Below are 25,263 nucleotides of genomic sequence, written 5' to 3' on the forward strand. Positions count from 1 at the left end.
TTGAATAAAAATTTATCCTTAAATAACTTCTTATGCACTTAATTCATTTGTAATTAAACTTCATCTCTTTTTATTCATCCAAAAATAAAAATTACATCTTAATCTATCTTAGCTCTAAATTAGCCTTGATATCAAATTATTCTTATTCATGACATGCTCTTTGGAGATATCAATGCAAGTTGAAGATCTTGACTCTAAGAGCTTGGTATTAGTAAACAACAAGTGTTCCTCTCAAATTCCTTCTATTATGTTTGTATGAGACTTTTGTCAGAACTATTGATCTCATATTAAATTCATTGTCCTATGATCCTTCAAATAATTGATTCTCTAAGCCATGCTGATTCATTGAACCTTTCAAAACCTCATGAGGGTCAAAATTTGCAAACAAAATTATTGACAACCAATGATAATTGAGCCTATCTACCATCCTCGTCAAGTAGTTTGCTTAGGTTATGTTCCTCAATACAGTTGGGTGCCTTTTCTAATAATCATAATAATTCCAAAACTTTATTTACAACCAACATCACTCTCTTCTATTTTTTCTTATTTTATTTTCTATTTTTTTCTTTTTTCTGGTTTTTTTCTATTTTTTTATTTCTATTTTTTATTTCTTATTTCTTTTATAATTTATTGGATTCATTTTACATTTAACTCCTAATTAAATTAATTTTTTAATAAAAAATCTATTATAAAAAATCATAAATATCTATTAGCTAAATTAAAGAGAAGATATGTAATTTAAAATCCCTTCTCAAGGACAATTCTATTAGAAATCTATTCTTGCAATTAACATTCTATTTTATTTTTTTATTTATTTTTATTTTTTAATTTTCTATTTATCTCAAAACTATTACATTAATTCACAAAATCTAAGATTTTAAGCTCAATAAGTACGTTTTTTATACTAAATATTCAAGTAGATTAATTCAGTGATTCATACCTCATCTTATAAGAAAAAGACAATAATCAACTAAGAATTTGGAGTCAAAGAAGGTTTAGACTCAAGGTGGCATCAAAATAGGTTAAAATATGTTGTATATTATTGTAAATATGATATTAAAGAACAAATATGGAAGTCAATCAAAAATCTTACAAATATAAAAATAAAATAAAATAAAATAAAATAAAATGATACTTATGAAAGATATGAATCTTGAAGAATTAAAAATTCAATATACTCTTGTGTAACTCAAAAAGAATAGATGTTCACCCAAATTTAATATGTATTGAAATTAGATTACTTATTTTCAAAGACAAGAAGATTAAAAAATCTTGAAATAAGACTAAAGACTAAAAAGATGTTGACAAGAATAAAAATGGCTTCACTCTTGCCTTCATATATGTCGTCTAATTAAAAGCTACATATTAACATTCTTTAGGACCTTAACCATGTGTCCAACTTACTAAACATGTGTTTAACTTATAAAAAAAGTTTCTTATATGTGTACCACATAATTAGCTTATTTCATAAGTTACTATCTTATGTAATATACGGCTAATTTTTTGGCCACGTTTATAATCTAAAAATCAACTATAAACATGTCTTAAGTTAAACACATATCTATGAAGCTTCTAAGAAGTTATGCTATAAGATAGTATCAAACCTACCTACATTTATCTTCTATCTAATACTTCTTATCTAGGTAAATATGTATATTCATTATATATATATATATATATATATATATATATATATATATATATTAGGAACGAGTTCCACAAGGAGCGGCAATTACATATTTAAAAAGTCTAAAATATAATAAATAATATTTGCTACATACTTTGATCTTTGTTTCCTTAAAACTAGTTGATAAGTTCTCTCAGCCATTAATAATATCCTATTCTTGGACAAAAAGGTCATCTTATTATTTGATCATTTTTTAAGCCTTCATAACTTCTTTCAAAATTTTTTTTTTATATAATACCATCATAAGTTATTTTTATCTCTAATAAAATCATCAAACATTGAAAATCTCTTCCAAGGTTATAATATCAAATGCAATAGATCTTGCCATATATGCAAGAAAAAATATGTCATTTTTAAAGGTCTTTATCTTGATTATGTTGTCTTGAAGATTGTGACAATTGCATTGTCTCATCCAATAATTCAATAAATAATAGCTCTTTAGTTAAATCTATTTATTATTAATTCTTCATCTCTTTGATACTATAAATATATAAAAACCATAAACAATAATAGAAGATAGAATGCAAGCTTTTATGAATCACATTTCTTTTATAATAAAGATTATTTATTCTTTATTTTAATTTGGATGGATGTCATTAATAAAAAAGAATCAACTTTCTTTGTTGCATTTCTAAGATTCTTGACTTGCTCCTATTTACATTCATTAATATCATATCTATACCAATGAATAAAATACTCTAATCTATTTTGGTGCTGCCTTAAGTCAAAGACTTCTTAAATTCTATATTTTGAGTTATTATCTACTTTTATAGAAAGAAGTGGTAGTTGTTGTCTTTTTGATATATCTATTGTCTTCTATGGCTCAAAAAGAGATACATGGAATACAAAATAGATATTCATAGACCTTGATAGATGCAATCAATAAGTAATTAGATTAATTTATTCATCTATAAGAAATAGTTTAAATCTATGGTAATCCAACTTGTTACAAAGACAAATAGTCTTGATATTAAGACAAGGTAATTACATCTTATTGCCAATATAGAATTGAATTTATTTATTGTAATAAGTATCTACATTGATTTTTTGTTGTTCTCAAGCTTCTATTAGTTTTATTTTTATTATTACATATAGCTATGACAAATAATTTACTAAATCTTCTATCATAGGATTGTCAATTTTTGAAAAGTCAAAAATATCAAATCTTAGATAACTTTTTGAACTAGGTATGGATATTTTAAATATAATTTCATGATTTTAGACTCATATATATATCAACTATTTTTAAACATCTCATAAATGATGTCTTTTGTGAGTTTCTTATTGAATTTGTTGTCTGGTATTTAGACAGCAGTCTAATTTATTCTAAGAACATAGAAGATATATCTTTCTCAAATTACAACTTCTCTTGTACGTTTGACATGTATAGACAAACTTGAGTAGATCAAAGAAGCAAAAACATCATTTGAAGCCTTAAAGACAGCATATGTTTTTGCACCAATCTTATATCACATTGACTTTTTTAAGATATTTTTTTTGAAAATAAATCTAGCAAACTTTGCTATATGTATTGTTTTATCACAAATGGAAGCAATTGATAAGACCTACCCAATTGCTTTTCATTCCAAGAAATTTTTAGTAATTGAAATTAACTATGAGATACACAATAAAAAACTTCTTGCTATTATGGATTCATTTCAAGAATGGCATCATTATCTATAAGGCACTTCTATTTCAATTATTGTATATATGGATCACAAGAACCTCAAGTATTTTATGTAAGCACAAGATTTGAATCATCTCTAAGTCTATTAAAGTATGTTTTTATCAAGATTAGATTTCAAGATCATCTATAGATCCAAAAAAATAATAAGATTTATTAGATGACCTTTCTAAACATTTTTATCTTCTATCAAAAAAAATAGAATTTTTTATCAATAAAGAGTGATTCTCTTAAAGCAAGAGCATTATTATCTTTGAACAATAAAATTGACATTGAGTGTTGATTCAATCTTTGTCAAGCAAATTCAATCTTGTATATCTTCTAATCCTCTTATTTATGATATCAAGAATAAATCTTCTAAGTCTTATGATACTTTCAAGTTTAAATTTAAGAATAATCCACTTTATTTTGAGAAAAAATCATACATTCTAAAAAATAAAGCATGATTACGTGTTCTTCAAGCTCATCATGATTTTTTAACAATTAAATATTTTGAATACAACAAGACTTTGGAGCTAGTATCTAGAGATTTTTGGTGGCCTCAAATGTGGAAGGCACTCAAAGAATTTATATAATCATATGATATTTGTTCAAGATTCAAAACTCTTCATCATTGACCTTATGGACTTCTTCAACCATTACTTATTTTGGAACAACCATTATTTGTTATTTCTATAGATTTTATTACAAATTTTTTAATCTCAATTTATATAATTCTATATTTATGATAGTAGATCGTTTTATGAAGATGGATTATTTTGTACTATATACAAAATCTATTACATGTAAAGAAACAACTAAGATTTTTCTTGACAATATCTATTGCTATCATGGATTGCTCAAGAATAATATATCAAATAGGGAGACTCAATTTATATCAAGATTTTGAAAAAATCTTTTTAAGATATTAAATATGGATATAAAAGCTCTCTTTGGCTTTGCATCCTCAAATTAATAGGCAAACAAAACAAATGAATCAAGTTCTAGAGTAGTATTTGAGGTATATCACTAATTAAAATCAAGATGATTAGACAATTCTTTTGCCATTGGTAAATTTTGTGTACAATAATTTGATATATTTTTTTATTCGGCAAACATCTTTCATTGCCTATTATGATTATCATACATAATTTGATATTTTTGAATTTTCAAAAGTTGGTAATCTTATAACAAAAGATTCAACAAATCATTTATTAGAACTACATGCAACAATGAAGGCACAATTTAAAAAAAAAAAAAAAAAAAAAAAAAAAAAAAACTCAAGAACAATAAAAAAATCAATACAAATGTATATTGTAAAGAACAACCACAATTCAATGTAGGTGAGAAGATATGGCTATTTTGTTGCAATATCAAGATTACTTGTCCTTATGATAAGTTAAACTAGCATAGACTTGGACCTTTTTTTATTCCTAAATAAGTCAATTTTGTTACTTATTGATTAAATCTTCCAAAGTCTATGAAGATTAATTTTATATTCTATGTATCTCTTTTTAAGTCATATAAGACAATGAATATCTTGAAAAAAAGATAAATGCCACCTCTTCCAAGAGAAATAGATAATAATCAAAAATTTAAGGTGGAAGAAGTTTTAGATTCAAGACGGTGCCAAAATAGATTAGAATATGTTTTTTATTAGCACAAATATGATATTAGTGAATACACATAGAAGCTAGTAAAGAATCTTGCAAGTGCAATAAAAAATGTTGAGGTTTATCATTGACAACATCCATCAAAACCAAGATGAAGAATAGCAAATCTTTCCTATAAAAAAAATAAGATTTAAGAAAGATAACATTCTACCTTCTACTCTTATTTAGTACTTTTGTGTATTTGTGATATTAAGAAAATGAAGAACCAACAACCACCAGATTTAACTCAAGAGCTATCACTTGTTGATTTATGAAATGAAGCATTATGATTGTCACAACCTTTAAGATGACATAACTGACATGAATATCTTCAAGAATGACACGTCCTTCCTTGAATAGATGGCAAGATACAACATATTTGGTATGCCAATCTTAGAAGAAACTCTTGACATTTGGTGATTTTATTAGAAGTCAAAATGACTCTTGATAGTGTTCCAAATGTTTTATTTGAAGGGAGTTACAAAGGCCTCAATAACAATCAAATAATAGGGTGGTCTTTTTGCCCTAGTATAGGAAACTATTAATAGCTTAGAAGACCTATCAATCATCTTCAAAGAAAATAAAGATTAAAATATGTTGCAAATACAATTTTCCGCATCTTGGATTTCTTCAACATATGATGATCACTCCTTATAGAACTTGTCTCTAGAAAAAAAGAAAGGTCATTGGCATATATATTTATTCTAATATTTATCTATATGATTAAATAGAAATAGATAAAAATAAATTTATTTCATAATATTTTTTTAAAAAACTTCTTAGAAGCTTCATAGATACTATTTTGACTTTACATGTGTTTGTAATTGATTGGTAGGTTGAAAACTTAGTCAACAAGTTAACCACGTATTAGTAACTTGTGGAACAAGCAAACTATGTGGTGCACATATAAAAAACTTGCCTTACAAGTTAAGATACATGTCTTGCAAAGTCAACATGTTTTGGAAGTCTTATAGGATACCACCACATAGATCTTAGTTAAGAATATATCTGGAAGCAAGAGTGAAGCCTTCTTCACTCTTGTAAATGCCTTTTTAGTCCTTAGTCTTGTTTCAAGCCTTTCTAGTCTTCTTATCTTTAGCAATAGCCATTCTAATTTAATACTATACCATCTTTGAGTGATTTTCTAGTATTTTCAAGTGGTACAAGAGTATATTGAGGTTTTTTTTTCTTCAAGATTCATGTCTTTGATATTAATACATATTTTTAATATATATTTCAAGTATTAATTTATGATATTGATATCATTTATTTATAAGCTTGTCTACTTATAAAATATTTTTGAGTAGAAAAAAATCAATAAAAAGATATTAAATATTATATTAATAATTAATCTATCATAATTATTTAAATATTTTATCAATTTGATTCACAAATTAATATTTATCAATTTAAAAAATGATGCATCAAGATTTATAAGTAATTAAGTAGTATCAAATTAATAAAATCTTTGATAGAAATAGAAATAATTTTAAAATTACATCTAAGTTTATTTATGTATATATATATATATATATATATATATATATATGTATTCATATTTATTTTAGTATATACTTATATTTCAAAAAATACATGAAAAGAATTATAGGTTTTGGTTACACTAAAAAGAACTAGTTAATTTGTACATAATGTTTAAAATGTTTTTATTTTTTATAATAATATAAACTACTCTCAAAAAAAAATCTAAAATTCTTGTGTTTTATTAAGTTAATAAATGTAAGAAATAAGAATATATCTAACTTAAAAGAATGACCATAATTAGGTGAAGAAATATTTAATGCTTCAATTTTAGCTAAGTTTTTTTTTGCAAATTACTTAATTGAAAGAAAGAGATGATTGATTATTTTACTTGCAGAAACAAACATACTTCAAATACTAATTGGATCTGAATCACCATTTTGGTGGTTTTACTGAAATAGGCATGTCCTGAAAATCAATTAAAAAAATCGTTTTTTAATAATGTATGGATGTATATCTATATATATATATATATATATGTATGGTTAGTGCATAAATTTTTTGATGATTTGTTAAATGTTAAAACATTAAGGTCATGAAGAGCAAGTTTTTACATGTGTTGAAAAAGATAATAATTATAATGATGTCAAGGAATTGATTCAACAAAGAGAGACAAGCTGATCTTTTAACAAATGGTTTTTTATTTTTTTTTAATAAAAAAATTAGATGTATCAGTAAAACAATTTTACAATAAATTTTTGGGATTTTATTTTTCTCTTCTCTTATGTGTTATGTTTCTTTCATTCAATCCAAAGATTGTTGCATGTTCAAGAAATTGATACACCAAAACACAATTATTTGCCTATTTTTCAATCATGCTGGGGTTAAGATTTCTAACAACTTTGTCTATGAACAAGTTCAAACTAGAAGCTCAAGGACAAACACTACAATCCATGATGATGGTGTAAGATACAGACACATCCCAAAGCAGATTGCTGCAAGGAATGGCAGATTTGAACCCTCTCCAGGGAGTGGGAGAAGGGGAAGAAGGAAAATAACAAAACAAAACAGAGTGACCCAATTCTAAGTCAACACCAGATGAAATGAGTCGAGTCAACACATAAAGCCACTCATTTAATGTGCTTTCAAAATGTAAAAGCTCTGAAGCACAGGAGGCAAGGAGACCACCCTCCAAGTCCTCTTTCTTTCATTCTTTCTATCTGTACATCTGTCTATCTATTAAAATATCTATCTTGGGGGAAGGGATATATGCACCTGCTTGGCTTGGTTGAGTGGGGGGGGGGTGCATTTGCAAATCCAGACTCCAGAGGGGAGGATGAAGATGAGGATGCAGATGGATGATGAAGAAGGGGTCAGCCAGAAGAAGAAAATATAATAAATGGTGCAAATGAAGGCAGAGCACAATGGAGACTATGCTTATGTTGGAGGAGGCTGTTGTGATGGAGGCCCCACAAGCCAGTTTCAAACACCACAGATATGCAGGGGATGAAGCATCAATCTTGTTGCACAAAAGTATATACACATGATACCACATCAAGGCTTTGTATTTAAAGCTTACATACTTATATATAATTTTAGACATTGTACATCATTTGCATACACTTTAAATTATATATGTGTGTATGTATGTGCACATTACTAGCACCCTACAAAATCAATCATCATTTTTCAGCCATTGGTAAAAAAATCAGTAATTAATATGACAGGGGTACATACTTCATGAATACAACAGTTAGTATCTTCATATAACAATCATAGAGCATTACTAACAATGGGACCAATCAATACACACATACTCTCAGATGTTATTTCCACACCTGCACACCACATAAAATGTTATTATTAATCATTCTGGAGACCATAGATTTATTAAACAAACATTCCCCAAAAATTCAACAGCATATGAATTTAAATCTCTAACGTCATGCATGCACAAACCATTTCCTTGTCATTTCTTTAGAAGCAAAGATGGTTATTTTTATATTTTTTAAAAAACTTGTACACTCATTACTGTTCATATTTTCTTTTTTATTTGCATCATACCCAACAGTACCATACATTGTTTTTAAACTGCAGGAAAATAGGCATATATATATATATATATATATATGTAGATGAATATATTTTTCATTCATTGTTTTCCATCCATTCAACCATTAGAGCTAATTTAAAGAAGGAAATGGGAATCTCAAGCAAATTTTCAAGGTACTAAATGTGCATAGAATTGAGCCACCACATAAGTATGTGCAATTGCTTTTATGTGAAGGGTGGATAGCCATGGTGGTACTGGAGTTAAACACCATGGCCATAAAGAAAGCAAAGAGGTTGGTGAGGAGGATATTGCCATTTCTTTGCCGTTGTGAGGCACCTTTGTACCTCAGCATCTGCAGTTTTGGAGTACAGGAGTACCACAACATGAGAGATAGTTATATATATATATATACATATATATAGCCACACCACATGAGGGTTAGTAATATATTTATATATACACAGAAATATATATATATATAGAGAGAGAGAGATAGATAGATGGATATGTAGCCACCTCATGGACTGATGTCAGATCTGTGGTGTTCTCACAAGCCCGATTTGGCTAAACCCTCACTATTTTTGTTGGTCAATAAAATGCTATCCATATATCTATCTTTCTATCTATCTATCTATCTATCTATTATTATTATTATTATTCATTTATGTTGATTTTTTTTGTAATCAACTTATTATGCTTTGAATATGTTGGGCGCCACAACAAGAGTGTAATGGGTTGTTGTTTGGTGTTTAGCTTACCAAGAAAAAGGATGGAGAAAGTTCCACATTACACTTGGATGTTGGTGTGGACTTGGATGAGCATGCAGGGATTTTCCTCAACTTGGTAGTTTGTGAAAAGTATTTTAAAACCTCTTGAAATGAAGGATTTAAAGCATAAAAAATTCTTAAGGATGTATTTGAATTAAGGTTGGTAAAAATTTTAAAATCAGAATCTTATGCAACATTAATCCATTAGAAAAAAATTGTGCAAAAAAAATACCTTAATTAATCAATTAATTAATTTCATTTGGAAATTTCATCTCTTGCATTCTTCAAATATAAAAAAAGAAAAAGATCAAATATTCTCATTTAAAATAGATTTGCTTCAATAAGGCTGTACCAAAAAAAATAAAAAAAAAAAAATAACATCAATTTTTTATTAAAAAAATTATGAATTTTACTTTTACATTTTATGCCCAAAACATGGTGTTAAATGACTTCACAAACTCACACAATAGTTTAGACCAAATCCATGACTTTGATTTGGTGTCTTATTAGAAAGCAGAGGGAGCACAGTTTGTGTGCATGGGAACTTGGATGAAGCTAAAAGGCGGATAGCAATAATCCAAGCAGGCATTCAAATGCCACGCCTGCCAAGACTATCAGCAATACTCCCCCTTTGGCTCAGGCAAATAATTCCACTTGATTTTGCTTGGTTCCAGTGCAGCAACACCCAGAGTGCATCAATCCATAGAATCTCCTCATCAATGACTCTCTTCAGCTTTAATGGTTGTACATACACAAATACATACATATAGTATACGTTAATTTGGATCTATCTTGACAGAATTCAGTACAATAGGTTCGGCTGGTTCATTAAGTAAGAGGTAGCAAGCTCACCAGGAAGCACACAATCGGCACAGCCATACTGATTCAACCCATTATCAGCTAAAAGGGATTCAGTACTATAGTAAAAGATCTATGAAGAGGCCAGATGGATAAAAGAAACGAAACTGCAAAAGAAAGGGGGGGGGGTGGAAGGTGAAGCAAGGGGAGCCGGCAGAATGCAGCAGCAGTTTGCAGGTGGAATCAGTTGTTTCAGGTTTCGAGAAGAGGGAGGGAAATGGAAGTCTCGGAAAGCAAAACGGTGCTTGGAATGAAACAAAACCTGGTGATCATGCGGAAGGTAAAGCCTCCACCTTACCGCGCCAGAAGAGTCGACGAACTGAAGGATTTTCATGTGTTGTTTCAATGAAAACTAGCCTTAATGGGGACACTAATACAGCACGCGTGGTGTACTGAGGTGAGCTCCCTGCTGCACTGCCGTGCTGAACCCAGCAGCAGCTTCAAGCGGGGGAGAGATCAAGATTAATAACCGAACGATTCACAGTAAGTCAGAGCTGCGCAGAAGCAATCTTTGATTTCCAGAATTAGCCAGACATGTCTGACTTGCTGTAACGTCTCCACGGTCTCGAGTCTGCGTCTGCGTCTGCGTCTCCACACTTCAGTACACATTATGCCTCGATTAATGGACATAAATAATCGTTAGTGGATTCAGCGATCTGTCCTCCGCATTCCAGTGCCCAATCCCGCATCCAGTTGCCGCGACTGGGCTGCTATTTCAACGTCGCAGCATTACAACAACCGAAGGGTGGGGCCCAGATGGTATTCTCTCTCTCAAACTGGACCGAGGCAGCCTAAATTCCGCTCCTTGTCGTCCCAGTCTTCGAGCTTTATCGTGTGATGGTGGTCATGGCCTGCAATCAGGCTAAGGTGGTGCTCGTCCCATGCGTCCAATTGAACCAGAGACCATCGTGAGTTATCTGGGGAGTGATGATGATGTTCCAGTACTCTTGTGCGTCGCATGCTGCGCTCATGCCTGTGCCCGTTGGTGAGTTGTTTGGCTCCACGAGGGCACCCACTGCTCAGCTTGTACAGGACGGAGATAGAGAGAGAGGAGAGCCCGGATGAGAGATAGGAGTGTGAAGAGGGCCTGAGGGAAGTTGAAGCCGTTTCACCCGTCTACTTGTTGCGTAGTCCGTCCATCAGTCCTATGCATTGGTGTGTGATGTGTAGGCTTCTACATCAGAATCCTGTCTTCTAGTCTTGCTTTCTCATTCGAGCGGATTGGACAATATCGCTTTCTAGAGTGTGCGTAGATTTCTGAAACACTAGCGCTTGTGCAGCACGCTTGGGGAGTCCTATACCTCGACTCCAGGCTCGAAGCAGGCTCCTCTTGTGCAACCGAATGCACCATGATGGAGCGATTTCGGGGTCTACCTACACCACTATGTAAGGATGCCCTCATCACTGTGCATTTTTGTTCGAACTCTTACTCTCTTCCGATCGAAACATCGCGAGATCTCATTATCCTACTCTTGGCTTTAATGGTGAGCTCGCAAGCTTCAGCATACGGATTTCTTGGGTTTCGTGGTGTTCTCAGTCTGGCAGCTAATATACAGCTCAGTTCAGCTCTAAGGAGAGAAGCATCCGAACTTTGGTGCTACCTTTGCTTCCCTTTTGAATGTTTTACGCTCTTCATTATTTCATCGGTGTGCAATCCTCGGTGAGTATCTTAGGGCCTCGTCAACACATATGTTCTGCACACCCCGTTTACAGCCCATTCTCGCAAGCCCTGCATGTCACCAACGATTCTGAAATGAAATCGTTGACGCCAGACACTCGAAAGGTCCTTTGCCCGCTTCAGTCATTCTCCATTAACTTAAATGGTATCCTCTGCGATGCTCTCCCGGCAAGAGCTGCGTACATACTTTGAGAGTTGCGAAGCGTCGACTTGAGGTTCTATTGGCAGCTGATTGATTGTTTGTGCCCTGTTTCTTACTGTTGCAGGTACGAACGTTCACCCTAAGTAGAGATTCAAGGTTGTAACCTGCAGTGACCATGAACTTGACTCGGTTGCATGATTAGCTTCGATATGGGCAATCGAACTTGACTCATAGGAGTATTTCTAAAAGAGAGTTGATTTAGTTTCTAATGAAAAGGTTGGAGTTAGTGAGGATTGTTATCTAGCAAAGCACAGCTATAATAAAGCGTGACCCCGAATAACAAAGACAAGAACAGAGAGCCTCGTGAAATTTGGAGGGTGCTCACCTAAGTCATCCACTCATGAGGTAATGTTGGAATTCCGAGGTTCGTCGAAGGGCGAGATGTCCAGTCGGAGGGTGGTGTGGTTCCTTGCCACAATGAAACTAATTTAGGTTTTTAGCAGGGCAATAAGTAGTTCTGAATCGTCAGGTCCTGAGATAGTCAACGCGGCTTCAGAAATCGGAGTTTCCTGGAGAGGACCTTTCATTTAATCGTCCTGTGACGAAGGGAGTACTTGTCTAACAGAGGAACGCCTCATGTCTGTATGCGAGAGCATTGATCTTAATCGTGCTTCGTTATCGATTTAAGGCTACATTTGTATCTGCAAGAGTTGAACCGGTGAGAAATTTTCTCTTCTTCGATTCTTGACTAAACAACATGCCATGAGTCGGCAAGAGCTCTAGCTTGAGAGACAATGCCTCCCAGGCGGATCTTGCAGGCCAATGCGCCCTATGCATACTCGCCTCTCTTATTATCTCCAGACACTGTGGGACACCCTAATCACCACCTTGCACTGGGTCTCGGACTTGGATGCAGCTTGGGTGTAATCCTCGTAGCCCTCGTGGCAGCCTTGCTTGTCTATCATCGGCTGAAAACTAGCAGGACAAATCCATACGACCTTTACACCTCTAAAAATCTCCAGAAATTTTCGTATCGGCATCTCAAGAGAGGGACTGCAAATTTCTCCGAAGAGCAGAAACTTGGCCAAGGGGGATTTGGGGCAGTGTACAAGGGACGTCTTCGCAACGGCAGCGAAGTTGCAGTGAAGAGAATCGACGTTTCCTCAGTACAAGGTGAGGTTGCTTTCCAGAATGAGGTTTCAATTGTTGGCCGAATTGCCTCTCCGCACATTGTCCGGCTTCTGGGATTTTGTGCACAAGGTCCACGGCGTCTACTTGTATATGAATTCATGGGTAATCGAAATTTACAAGAGACCCTCTTTGATGAAGTGTACGCTGTTCCATTAAACTGGGCCATGCGTCTCAAGATTATTCTTAACGTTGCTGAAGCATTATCCTATTTACATTTCAAGTGTGATCCCCCGATCATCCACGGTGATGTGAAACCTAGCAACGTGTTGCTAGACGCAAACTTTCAGGCCAAGCTTGCAGATTTTGGCCTTGCTCGGGTTAAGACTGAAGAAAGCATCCTCGATGTTCAAACCCAGGAAGTACAGAGAGAGGCCATCGAGAAGGAGAGGATACGGTATGAAAGGGTAGTGCGTGATCGAGCCAAGCGGCAGAGACGAAGAGAGGAAGCTGAGAAGAAGAAAATGGATGACATCAGACAGGCTAATTCCGTGAAGGGAGAATCAATGGAATCGTTTGCGTTTGATCCTAATCCCGAAGGAGATAGGAAAAGCTCAGCTTCTTTATTTGATGGTCTGTCGACTGAGGAAGAAACGAGCGGCTTAACCTTGGAGTCTCCTTGCTCGAAGGGAGGAAATAATACACCAACCAGCATGGCAAGAGATTCATGTTGTGACCACATTCCCCACTGCAGCGATGGAGTTCGTGGTACTGCGTTAGAATCTCCAGTTTCCAAAGAAATTAGGTCAGATGCGGAAGGAGATAATTTCATGAGTGCAGAAGGAGAGACCGATCTGGACAAGAGTGTGATTCTCAGTGTGGACGGGACCGGGGAGGAAGGGTGGAGCACTGTGAGCCCCTCGCAACCTGATTTGGAGTTTAACTTCGAAACTACCGAGGTTCTGAAGCAGAAAGGAGTCAAGGGAAATGGACTGAGGTCGTGGAGCCGAGAATGGTGGCGAAAACAGGAAAAGGATGATGAAAGTGTTAGTCATCACCTCCAAGACTCGGATTCTAAGAGCACCAGAAGCACAAAAGGGGTCCAACGAAGCGGAGATCATGCAACAGAAAGCGAAACACGTCGACCCAAGAACCGCTCGAATCTTCGAAGGCAGAGGTCGAAAAGCTCTGGTTGGATAAGCGCCATCGTAGGAGAGTTAAGCAAAGAACCCAAAAAAACTCCTGCGAAGCACGACAAGCTGAAGGGACGAGAGTGGTGGCGTGAAGAGTATTGTGAGGAGCTTAGTAACAAGAGCCGAGAATTTAAGAAAGGGTCGAGCATGAGACTTGACCGTAGTCGTAGCAGCCAGAGGCACAAGAAGGACGATTACACCAAATGGATTCGGGACTTCAGTCGAGAGTTCAGTGCAGAATTAGGACACAGCAAAAATCTGGATAGTAGGAGAGAGAGTCGAAAGTCGAGGTCAAGGCGAGAGGAGTTCTGGAGTGGAGATTCATACCGAGGGATTAGCAGTACTCCAAGCATGCGCGGAACGATATGCTATGTAGCACCTGAATCTGGCGGGGCAGGATCGAACTCAGAGAAAAGTGATGTGTACAGCTTTGGCGTTCTGCTGTTAGTTTTGATATCTGGACGCCGGCCATTGCAAGTCAATGCATCTCCTGCGACCGATTTCGAAAGAGCCAACCTTATTTCTTGGGCACGCTTGTTGGCACGCAGTGGGAATGTGCTAGACCTTGTTGACCCGAATCTTCAATCGGAGTACTCTGAGGATCAAGCTGAATTGTGCATCACTGTTGCACTGCTCTGCCTGCAGAGGTTACCTATTGCGCGTCCAAGTATGACTGACATCGTGAAGATCCTAAATGGAGAGCTTGATCTTCCGGACCTCCCTTTCGAGTTTTCACCGTCTCCTCCAGGGTTCAGATCACGCCGAAAACCCTTAGCTGAATGAAGATGTGCCTGAGCAGGCCCCTGTGACCAACTTAAACACAGTCCTCTTGTCCTCTGTTGCCAAACGCCTCCGAAGCAGGATCAAGCGCTCAAAGGTCACTGACACTAAAACGCGTTCAACCAGAACGACAGAAGATGCCTTAGTGATAGTCGACGCGGGAGGCGACCATTGAACACACTTTGTGGTGTGCTGCTTCGTTGCACTTCTAGCTGATGGAAGGTGTTCTTTTTAGCGCACGTTAACATTGAATAATGAAAACTCCGGTGCAATTTTTTTTCGGGCGTCCGATTTCTTGCAGTAATTGCTCTTAATTTCTAATATATTGACCGCGGGTCTTGAACTGTTTTCTGACGAAAACGATGATATATAGATAGCAGGTCGCGACCGCCTTTCAGAGTGAGGATTGCGAAAATGGGCGGAATGAATTCTCGATACAGGTTTAAGAATTCCCCACCGTAAGAGTTCTCGTTCAAAACTGTACGTGTACAGCACTAAACTCGGACGTCAGCTTCATCGCTTCTCTTCCCAGAAGCTTGAGAACGAGAGTACTGACAATCTACATATGTTTACTTTTCTTCCAGGTTGTCTCTCCTATCTGAACTTCTCCTGAGCATATCTGTGGCGAACTTCGTGAAGCATAAACTCTTCGGAGCAGCACCTGCAGCTCATCACCGCAATCCTTGAATTTTGCAGCTGAAGGCTAGGTTCACATGTATCATGGACGAAAGATAGTTCTTGTACAGTGACTCTTGGAAAATGATTCTTTTGAAAGAGAGGTATTGACGCGGATGTTTGGGATGTTGAAAAGCTTCTGGATGTCCGTTTCAGACACTTACCATTTACTAGCATTTGACATGAAAAATTGCTCGTAAGCCTGCAATGAATTTTCAAGCAAGTTTAGCCAACGACACAGTATGAAAAATCAGCAGCTGAAATTCAATTGCAGACATTAGATTTGAATTAACCCATGTCACCGGAAACATGAACACACGTCCCAAGCACCTACTCCTCTGGCTCGTTGGGTGATGGTCATCAGGGTGAAAATGAAACCGATTGTTGGCAGATGGCCATCAACCTTCCACACACCATGAACCAGAGCTGAGTATTTGGAATGCTCGCTTCAATATTGTACTGCAGAATCAGCGACTGGTGTAGCAAGCTGAGCGACCTATGCCTTTTCCCCCTTCTTTCCTGTGCAATCCAAGTGGCCGTGCAAGCAGGACGAGAACCCAGCGGGTTGCTTGGATTCGCTCAGGCTTGGATTCACCCACCTCATCTTCCGTAAGACCAGACTCCTTCTCACAAGCCTTGCATTACACCATCACTGCTTGTTGGCTACTCCACTTCTAATACCACCCAATTTAGATTCCGCATCTCGTGCTGCACAAATCGTGTTCCTGATGAACACTCGCTGTCCAGATCCAACAAAGTGACAAATCCGATTTATAGAGCGTGACAGAGAGCGGCGAATCATCTCTCTAATACACTTCCGGGGACACGAATGCATGATTCCTGTTGTGGAAAGTTTGCTGTTGTGATTTTATTAGAATCTGTTTGATTACAAAGAGTGTGTTCTGATAAATTAGGTGGGTTGTCAGGTTCTGATAAATGTAAATTCACTATTGCGTTTTAAGATATTAGGGGTCTTTTCTCTTGTGGAGAAGGTAAGAGGTCATAAGTTTGTAATTGGTTGAAATTGAGAAGTCTCTCTTTATTGCTTTTATAATTAAAAAAATCAGTCATAAAGATGTGAAACGAAAATATGGGATAGAATATACTTTTTTCTACTATTTAACATGAATACTGTTGTTTCTTGGAATTTGTGTTAGGTCCACCTTTAAGAAATGATTTTGCAAAAACTTGGAAGTTGTGTAAGATATTACTAAAAATATGCATTAATTTAAAAATAAATATTTGCAATGATTGTTATTATCAAAATGTGTGTTGTTATATTTAGAATTCTCCTAATAAAAAAATATTTATGTAATATTTTATTCTCACTTTATAGTATTTCTAAATGCCACAATTTTTAGATGATAACTTTTCTTCACCAAGTGGAAAATATTTTATGATGATAATGATGGTATAGCATGACATGCCAATATTCTTTTGTCATTATAAGATTCTAATTTTTCATATGCTATTTTAAATGTATTAGTAAAACATATATTACTATTATTTTTATATTAATTATTTGATTTCTGGAGTTAAAAAATAAATTAGAAGATTTTTTTGGATTTAATGATAATAAAAATAATTTAAAAACTACTAATTTAATAAAAATGATAGAAATTAAATATAAATAAATTTTTTTAGAATTTTGAAGTGTGTATATATATATATATATATATATGAATGCACCTATATATTGTGCCAATTTAAAATTCTATTATAAAACATAATTAAAAACATATTCTGAATATTCCACATGCATCAATTATTAATGAGTAAATTTTCAGATTTTATATTATTTATAAAATATGAATATATTATTCATTACATTTTTTAAAAAAATATTTTAAAATTAAATCAATTCAGAAAACCTGCTTCTTTGGAATAAATTCTGATATTATTATTGAACTGTGATCTTCCAAAAATTAATTCATCTACTAGAGAATGAAATTTCCTAAAAACATCTACGACTAAAATATCAAATTATTTATTTAAATAAATAAATAAAATTTAATACTTGTTTTTTAATGATTTAGAATAATATGTTTCATTATATTAAAGTTCTATGAAGCTTTGTAAAATCTCTACAAACAAATTATATAATTAGTTCAAACAAACACAATAATTAAATTTCAAATAAGACAAGAATTATAACTACTATTCATTATCAACTTCGAATCTTAAAAAATAAATCTAATTTAGAAAAAAAATTCTAACATATTTTAATAGGAAATATAAGTGTCTTTTAAGTAAAATTGGAAGTTTCAAATATTTATTTCCTAAACACAAAGACAAGATTTACAAATAGAAAAATAAAGAACAGAACAAGAATTAAATAAAATAAGAAAATGATCTATATATATATATATATATATATATATATTATTCAATCAATCCTAAATATTATGTATTATAAATTAAGATTTTTTTGATACATTTTTAATATAATGCAAGATAATTTTTTTTTTTAAAAAACATAAGTATATAATTTGTAAGTATTTATATTTTAACATATTAATATTTATAAAGCTAAAAAAAATATAAATGACATAACTCTAATAATGAACTTCAATTTAGATGCAATAAAACTAAAAATATTTTTACCCAATATTGATCAAAGAGAAAAATATGACTATGCAAAACTTTATTGTAATTATTATATCATTAAAAATATAGTAAGAACTAGGGAATATTTTAAACAAAGTATTTCTTATATCAGAATAAATTTCAGTAAAAGGTAAATTCTCTCATAATAAAAGATGCTATCGAAAAGATAATTTGATCTAAATAATTCAAAATGAATAAGACAATTGAAATTAGAATAGTCTTTTGACTTTTTTCAGAAACAAATTAGAAGATCATCATACCTTACTTTTATAATTTTTTAAGATTTAGAAAAATTATTTGTATGGACAAGTATTATAAAATATTAGCTCTTAGTGAATAAAAGTATATCCATTTTTTTTAGTTCCTAATTATTAATTTTTTAGTTTACATAATAGAAAAAATAAAATTATTTTAATATAATAATAAAAAAATATAAAGAAAATTTATAAATTCACAAGTAAGTTCTCTTGAAACTAAAAATAAATTAATTGATTCCTAATGAAACCGTTTCATACACTCATAGAATTTTAAAAAATTAGAGTAAGAATTATTTAATATAAATTCAAAACAATGTAGCTTTTTTATTTTGGTTTTAAACATTATACAAATATCGTATTAAAAATTCTAATATTATAATCATAAACCTAATTTTGGAACCATTTCATTATTTATTTAAATAAAACTTAATAAGTTGGCATATTTAACAATGTATAATAGATTTTTTATATTCTTAATGAAATCTCATATATAAATTACTGTATATATCTTTTTACTTTTGTATAAAACCAAATCTCTTAAAAAGTAAAAAATAAATGAACTTTCTTTATATTTAATGTATATTAAATAATTTAAAAAATAAATATTTATTATTATTATTAAAAATAGTAAAAAAATAAATAGGATCTAAATAAATGATACTTAATTACTATTTACATCATTTTTCAAATAAGGTCTAAATCTATTTGCTTCTATACTTACTTGGTTTTGGCTCAACATGTGATTGTGGTTTTATCTTTAAAACTACATAAAATGTTTGTTAGCCTGATGTCAATATCATATTACTGTGTCACAAACAATCATTGTTTTTACATCCATTTAAAAAGGTTTTAAAATTTACTACCTTTTAGTCTTATAACTTCTTGTTTTAGCTATTGGTGTTAAATCATTCTTTTATTGTTTTTGTATAAGAATTTATTATAAATTTTATTATAGAATTATTGTAGTTTAAATTATTATTATATATATATATATATATATATATACACATACATACATATACACATTGTAGTCTAACTGAACTTAAAGATGTGGTCTATTCTACTCCAATTTAAATACTAAAACTTATTGCCATTATTATAATAAAAAATATATTTTAAAACAAATTATACCAAAGGATATTTGATAAAAAATTACATAATTTAAAATATTCTTATACTGATTCTTAATAAAAATAATTTATATTAATAATTCAATATTTTGTGATATTTTATACTATAGTTAATTTTAACATAATATTCTACTTTTAATAAGGAGTAAAATAGTTTATAATAATTTATATTGCAACTTTAAAAATTTTATCGTCAATAGTATTTTTTACTTTAAAACATTTCCAAATTAAGTTATTTAATTTTTATAATGCCCACAAAAGAATATTATAACAATTGGATATTTTTTTATATTAAAAATGCGATTTATGATACTTGATTTGGTTTTCTAAGTATTGAATCTTTTAAACAATATTTTCCTCTCAAGTCTTTTTTTGTACTAAGATCCATTAAAATTAGGTAAATATTAAATTCAATTAAATTATGAGTAATTTAAAAATTTTAAAGAAAAAGAAATATATATATTTTTTTCATTTTTTATATGCAAATTTTTTTGTGTCTTTGTTTGCTTTACAAATAAAAAATTATGTAATTTGCTATATAATTGAGCTTATAAGAAGAACAATGTATTTCTTTTGACATAGTCTTTTAATAAAACCAATTCTTAAATTACAAATTTGTATTACCATATTCCTTGAAATTTTATAAAACTAACTAACAACTACTTTGAAAGTGTTTCTTCTTATTATATGCTAATTTACATGCATATCAATTTTATGATTTATATTGCTATAGTAGTAAAAATTAAAGTATTATCAATATATATATATATATATATATATATATATATCTTTTTAGAAGCAATGCTTATGACTAAACCCCATATCATAGCATCAATATTAACTATAGAAACATATTAGAAAAAATAGATAAAATAAAGAAAAAACAAACAAACCAAGTGATTATTTCATTATTACTACTATGTGCAATATTATAAGTAACAACGTTTCTTGAAAAATCAAAAAATCAGAAAAAAAAAAAAAAAAAAAACTAAGTTGGATTTATACTTTTATTGTAAAAATTATTATACCTTTTAAAATATTTCATTAATATTTAAACTAAATATAAACACAAAAATTTAACAAGTGCCATAACATTAAATTAATTTCAGAATGAAAAAAAAAAAAAAAAAAAAAAAAAAAAACAACAACAACAACAACAACTACATTAAAAAAAAAATTGTGTTCATTTAAAGAAATTATCTTAAATGTATAAGGTATTGCTAATGCCACAACAATTTTTGCTACTACTACCACAACTTGCTATCCACTTGACATATTTCTTTATTTTTTAAAATTTTAATAAAAATATTTTTAATTTTTCTAATATGTATTTTTTTCAAAATACATAGAAAAAAATTAATAATAAAATTAATACATCAATAAAATTAAGAAAGTATGAGGTGGATGGCAAGTTGTAGTGTCAATAGCAAAAGCTATTCTAACATGTAGTGGATGGCAAATTGTGGTGGCATTAGTTATACCCAACTTATAACATGGTATAGATGTGATGTACATAATCAAACAAAAAAGATAAATACTATTTAAATTGTATAAAATATTAAAACTTGGTACAATACATTCAACTGCCACTAATTGCAAATAACTTCATTTCTTGTTTTAAAAAAGTGCATCACTTCTAACACACTTTAAATCTTGTTTAAGATCCTACCACCATTTCCTTTACTTAGAGACCAGATCAATCAAAATAAAAACTTGGGTACATAAAAAGAACAACTAAAAGTTTGGGTACATAAAAAGAACAACTAATTTATTGTAGCCTTTATTGAGTACACAACAACTAAGTCAAATCAGGCGTATAAGCCAAAAGTAAGTTAAACAATACCATTAAACGTTCACACATTTTGCACGTCAAAGACCACGTCCACAATCACCACCAATGAACTCACCACCCTTTGAGCCGTGGTTTGTTTTTTTTGTTTTTTTTGTTTTTGGTGTCTGTTTAGTTTTTGTTAGCGTTTGTAACAAAACCAAATTCTTGCTGAAATCTCGAAGCCCTGTCCTTCAATGACCCATACAAACACATTCCCTGGCTCACACACTCGCTCAAGTCAGGAGTGAAGCCGGTGATGATCTAGATAGATAGATGCCTCTCAAACCGTGCACCACTGTCCCACCACTGGGAGAAGCGCAAGATCTTTCAATCAGCTGGCCTCGGAGGTTGCTCCCCCCTGGCTCCGCCATTGTCTTGCACTGGCTCTGTAGAAAAAGAGGAAAAACAAAAAAAACAAAAAACAAAACAAAAAAGAAACAAGAAACGGAGGAGGAGGAGGGGCTTACTCTACCACCAGTGCCTGGGGTGTCGCGCCGCCAGGGTCCACACCCGCGGCCCACGCACCAGGCGTTGCAGTGGCGTGGCGTGGTATGGCATGGCGCTCAAGACAGATGATGCGTACCATCGCCTCATCAGCCAGCAGCGACGCAGGTGCGGTTTAAGTTACAGACCCGAGGCCTGGGGGCTGAGGTTTCTTCTACCAGGCGCGGAGACTCGGGCTGCGAGATGCCCGCATCGTTAGTGGCGGATCAACCCCACGTCCACCCTGTGAGCACATAAACACGCGCATTGAGATTTGTGAAGGGACAGGAACCGCCGACGGCGATAATTCAAAGCAGGACGGACGAGCGGAACCCATCACCTGACTTGGGGGGCTCGGTGACTCTCCCCCTAGTTTCTCGTTACCACGTTGAATTGTACAGGGTGTACCGACAATCGCCCCTGTGCTTCGTTCCCTCGAAGTCCAGATCCAAGTCCTGTTCCGCAGGGCTATAATAATCCGGCTCCCTTGCACGTCGGAGGAATGTGATCACGGGTGTGGGGTAGATTGCACTCGGCGAAGTGTAGGGGGATTTCTCGATATAGTATACAACGTGGCTCACCGGTGGTCGAGGTCGGGAGAGCAGAGAGACTGAGAGTTGCCAGAGACAGAAGGCAGTGAGGAGGTTTCGAGTGGTGAGTCGTGGAGCTTGATTGTTGCGGGGACTCGAAGTTGCTGGTCCTTTTTGGTGGGAGAGAATGGCGATGCACTACTATAGCAACTGGAAGCCCTACATGGGCGTTATTAACTCGCTTCAGGAAGACGATTCGTTGCTTGATTGGGTGAGTATATTGGTTACCCTTCGCTGTTTAATTTCGATTTCAATTCTTCATTTGTTTGCTATAATATTGCTCATGGAACGCGTTTTCTTGTGATATGGAGGCTGGGCGTTTTCTGTTTTGGTGATGGCCTTTGTAACGTGATGCTTTGCTGATAGTTGAATGGTGTTGGATCCAGTGGTTTTATCCCAACAAATTCTACCTCCCTGATGTTCGGGCGGAGACGGTGAAGGTGGATGGTAATGGGGACGGCAAGGGAGATGGCAAGGGTAAGGGAAAGGGTAAGGGAGGAGAGAAATCTGGAGATGGAGGTGGAGACAGCAAAGGCAAGGGAGGTGGAGAGAACAAGGGAAGTAGCGGGGATGGTAAGGGAGATGATAAGGGAGATGGTAAGGGCAAGGGCAAGGGCAAGGGAGGCGACCAAAAACAAGACAACAAGGGGCCGAAGGTATAATGTGGCTTACCTACGAAAAGCGTCAAAGTTGCTGTTCCAATACTATTTTACCTCGGGTTTTTTCCGTTAAGAGTCGAGTCTTTCTCAGTAGTCTGGAATTGCAGCGTCATCTTGCCGAATTCTGTCTAGAGAATGCCGGCAGAAATTTTGTACTACGTACATCCCTTATTTTTTCCAGCATGTGAAATCTGCGGTCATAATCTTCACTGCACTTAACTTACTCACATTTAACTATGGTTGTGGTGCAGATCATGGAGTTGCAGGTGGACCTGTGCTGCGAAGCGTGCGGCTATAAAGTGAAAAAGAAGATTATGAAGTTGGAAGGTGATATACTTCAAAAATCCTTCTTCTATATGCTCCGTGCTTCATTTGTGCCATGATATGATTCCTGCACCTGCTTGTGATGAAGGTCTCGCATTATACTAAACAACTCCCACTGGATTTTTGCAGACGTTCAAACCGTCGTGGTTGATGTCGTGGAGAAGAGGGTAACAGTGAAGGGAACAGCAAAGCCGGAGGCCGTGCTCAAGCAGGCACAAAAGGTGAAGAGCGCCGTGATGTGGCCTCAGAAGAAGTAGCATGAGCAGAAGAAGAAGATCTAGAGAACCTTTAGACTTGTTGGTCAAAGAGTTTGCACATTAGCATATTCCAGCTTTGACAAGTGGAGCTTAAGAAATTAGCAATATCCTGCAGACCACTTTTCAGTTACCTTCTCATTATGAGGTACTGAAACATTATGACACTGGCTTCAACAGACATATTGTCTAAAGAAGTAATCGTTGTGAAGAAGGCACGGAGTGGTCGGATGAGAACTTCCAGGCTAATTCAACAAACAAAAGTTGTAAGACAGGAACAAACACAACGGATAGCATCACATGCAGCCGTATATAAAATTCACTCTACAGGACGGTAAATTACTCAGCTCTAACACGACTTTCTCCAATATATACTAAATTTGCATACATCTGTATGTAAAAAATCGGTTGCTTTGCGGTAAATTCGCCATGCAGTCTTCTCTATATTGGAACAAAACACGCTGTGTAGGCATGATTGCGTAAACTGTGAGCCTGAAGTCACGCCGCTTTTCATCGCAGCCCGGCTCACTCCTGTTGGCTATGACACGGTGGTCGTCATCCATGATTCCCATCTGATGATCTATCTTAGCTAGTGAAGTCCTCAAGTTCCATGTCCTTGCACTGAACAATATGTACAAATTTCAGTGCAAGCACATATTAGAGTCCGCTCAACCCCATAGAGGATCACGATCAGAAGCACCACGTGCAGGTGCTAAAATTAGTGGCGCGACACATGCCATCATCACCATGAAATCCCATTCACTTAGGACAACCACATCCTTGTGTCGAGGAATCTATTGTTAACTTACCCACCAGGAAAAAAGAACACGAAGAAAACAAAAACCTTAAAAACACCAGACATGCCACTAGAGACAGTCGCCACAGGATCCACATGAAAGGATGCTTCTTCGGTGCACCTCCATACAAGTATCCCGCTTCGAATGTGTCTTCTAAATCCCTTAGTTCAACAGTTAAGCGAGAGCTTAAAAGATTAGATGGAATGGCTTCAGTGGTCCCCACAAACTAAATGTAGAATCTGCGCAGGATCACATATATGGTGAATCGATCCAATGCTGCTTCCAGATTGCTAGAGGCCTGGAGAATCAATACCATTTATGATGCTTCATCGGTGCACCTATGCATAGCCGGAAGATCCACCCAGCATTCCTTTGGCCTTGAATGCTGCCAACTCTACCGACGAAAAATCGATACTCTACAGCATTTCTGTTTTGCTTTTTTATTCACGACAAATGAAAGATTCATTGCTGAGACACACCGTGGCGAGGTGTACTGTGTGTTGTACCTCCGACCCAGAGTAAGTTGTACCGATCAGAGGTTAGAATAAATATAAAACTGGCAACTAAGGTTCATCA

At 33.9% G+C, this 25,263-nt stretch overlaps 2 protein-coding genes across 4 annotated transcripts; both read left to right on the plus strand.

Annotated features, from left to right (window-relative positions):
• Window positions 1-10,812: 10,812 nt before the first annotated feature.
• Window positions 10,813-15,872, plus strand: LOC112279987 (receptor-like serine/threonine-protein kinase At2g45590). Of its 3 annotated transcripts, none has more exons than XM_090248592.1 (3): window positions 10,813-11,144; window positions 11,440-11,545; window positions 12,104-15,872. In XM_090248592.1, exon 3 carries the CDS (start codon window positions 12,774-12,776, stop codon window positions 15,081-15,083), a length of 2,310 nt encoding a protein of 769 aa, XP_090104718.1. In that variant the 5' UTR covers window positions 10,813-11,144; window positions 11,440-11,545; window positions 12,104-12,773; the 3' UTR covers window positions 15,084-15,872. The 3 variants fall into 3 exon arrangements, with proteins under 3 accessions (XP_090104718.1, XP_024370618.1, XP_090104719.1); XM_024514850.3 differs by having other exon boundaries at window positions 12,896-15,872; XM_090248593.1 differs by lacking the exons at window positions 10,813-11,144; window positions 11,440-11,545 and adding an exon at window positions 11,668-11,819.
• A 6,295-nt stretch (window positions 15,873-22,167) lies between these two features.
• On the plus strand, window positions 22,168-24,334 carry LOC112279988 (uncharacterized). The gene is made up of 4 exons (XM_024514853.3): window positions 22,168-22,864; window positions 23,040-23,309; window positions 23,564-23,639; window positions 23,766-24,334. Exons 1-4 carry the CDS (start codon window positions 22,781-22,783, stop codon window positions 23,891-23,893), a joined length of 558 nt encoding a protein of 185 aa, XP_024370621.1. The 5' UTR covers window positions 22,168-22,780; the 3' UTR covers window positions 23,894-24,334.
• Window positions 24,335-25,263: the final 929 nt, after the last annotated feature.

Source organism: Physcomitrium patens, chromosome 3, assembly GCF_059467195.1.
Source record: "Physcomitrium patens ecotype Gransden chromosome 3, ASM5946719v1, whole genome shotgun sequence".
NCBI lineage: Eukaryota > Viridiplantae > Streptophyta > Bryopsida > Funariales > Funariaceae > Physcomitrium > Physcomitrium patens.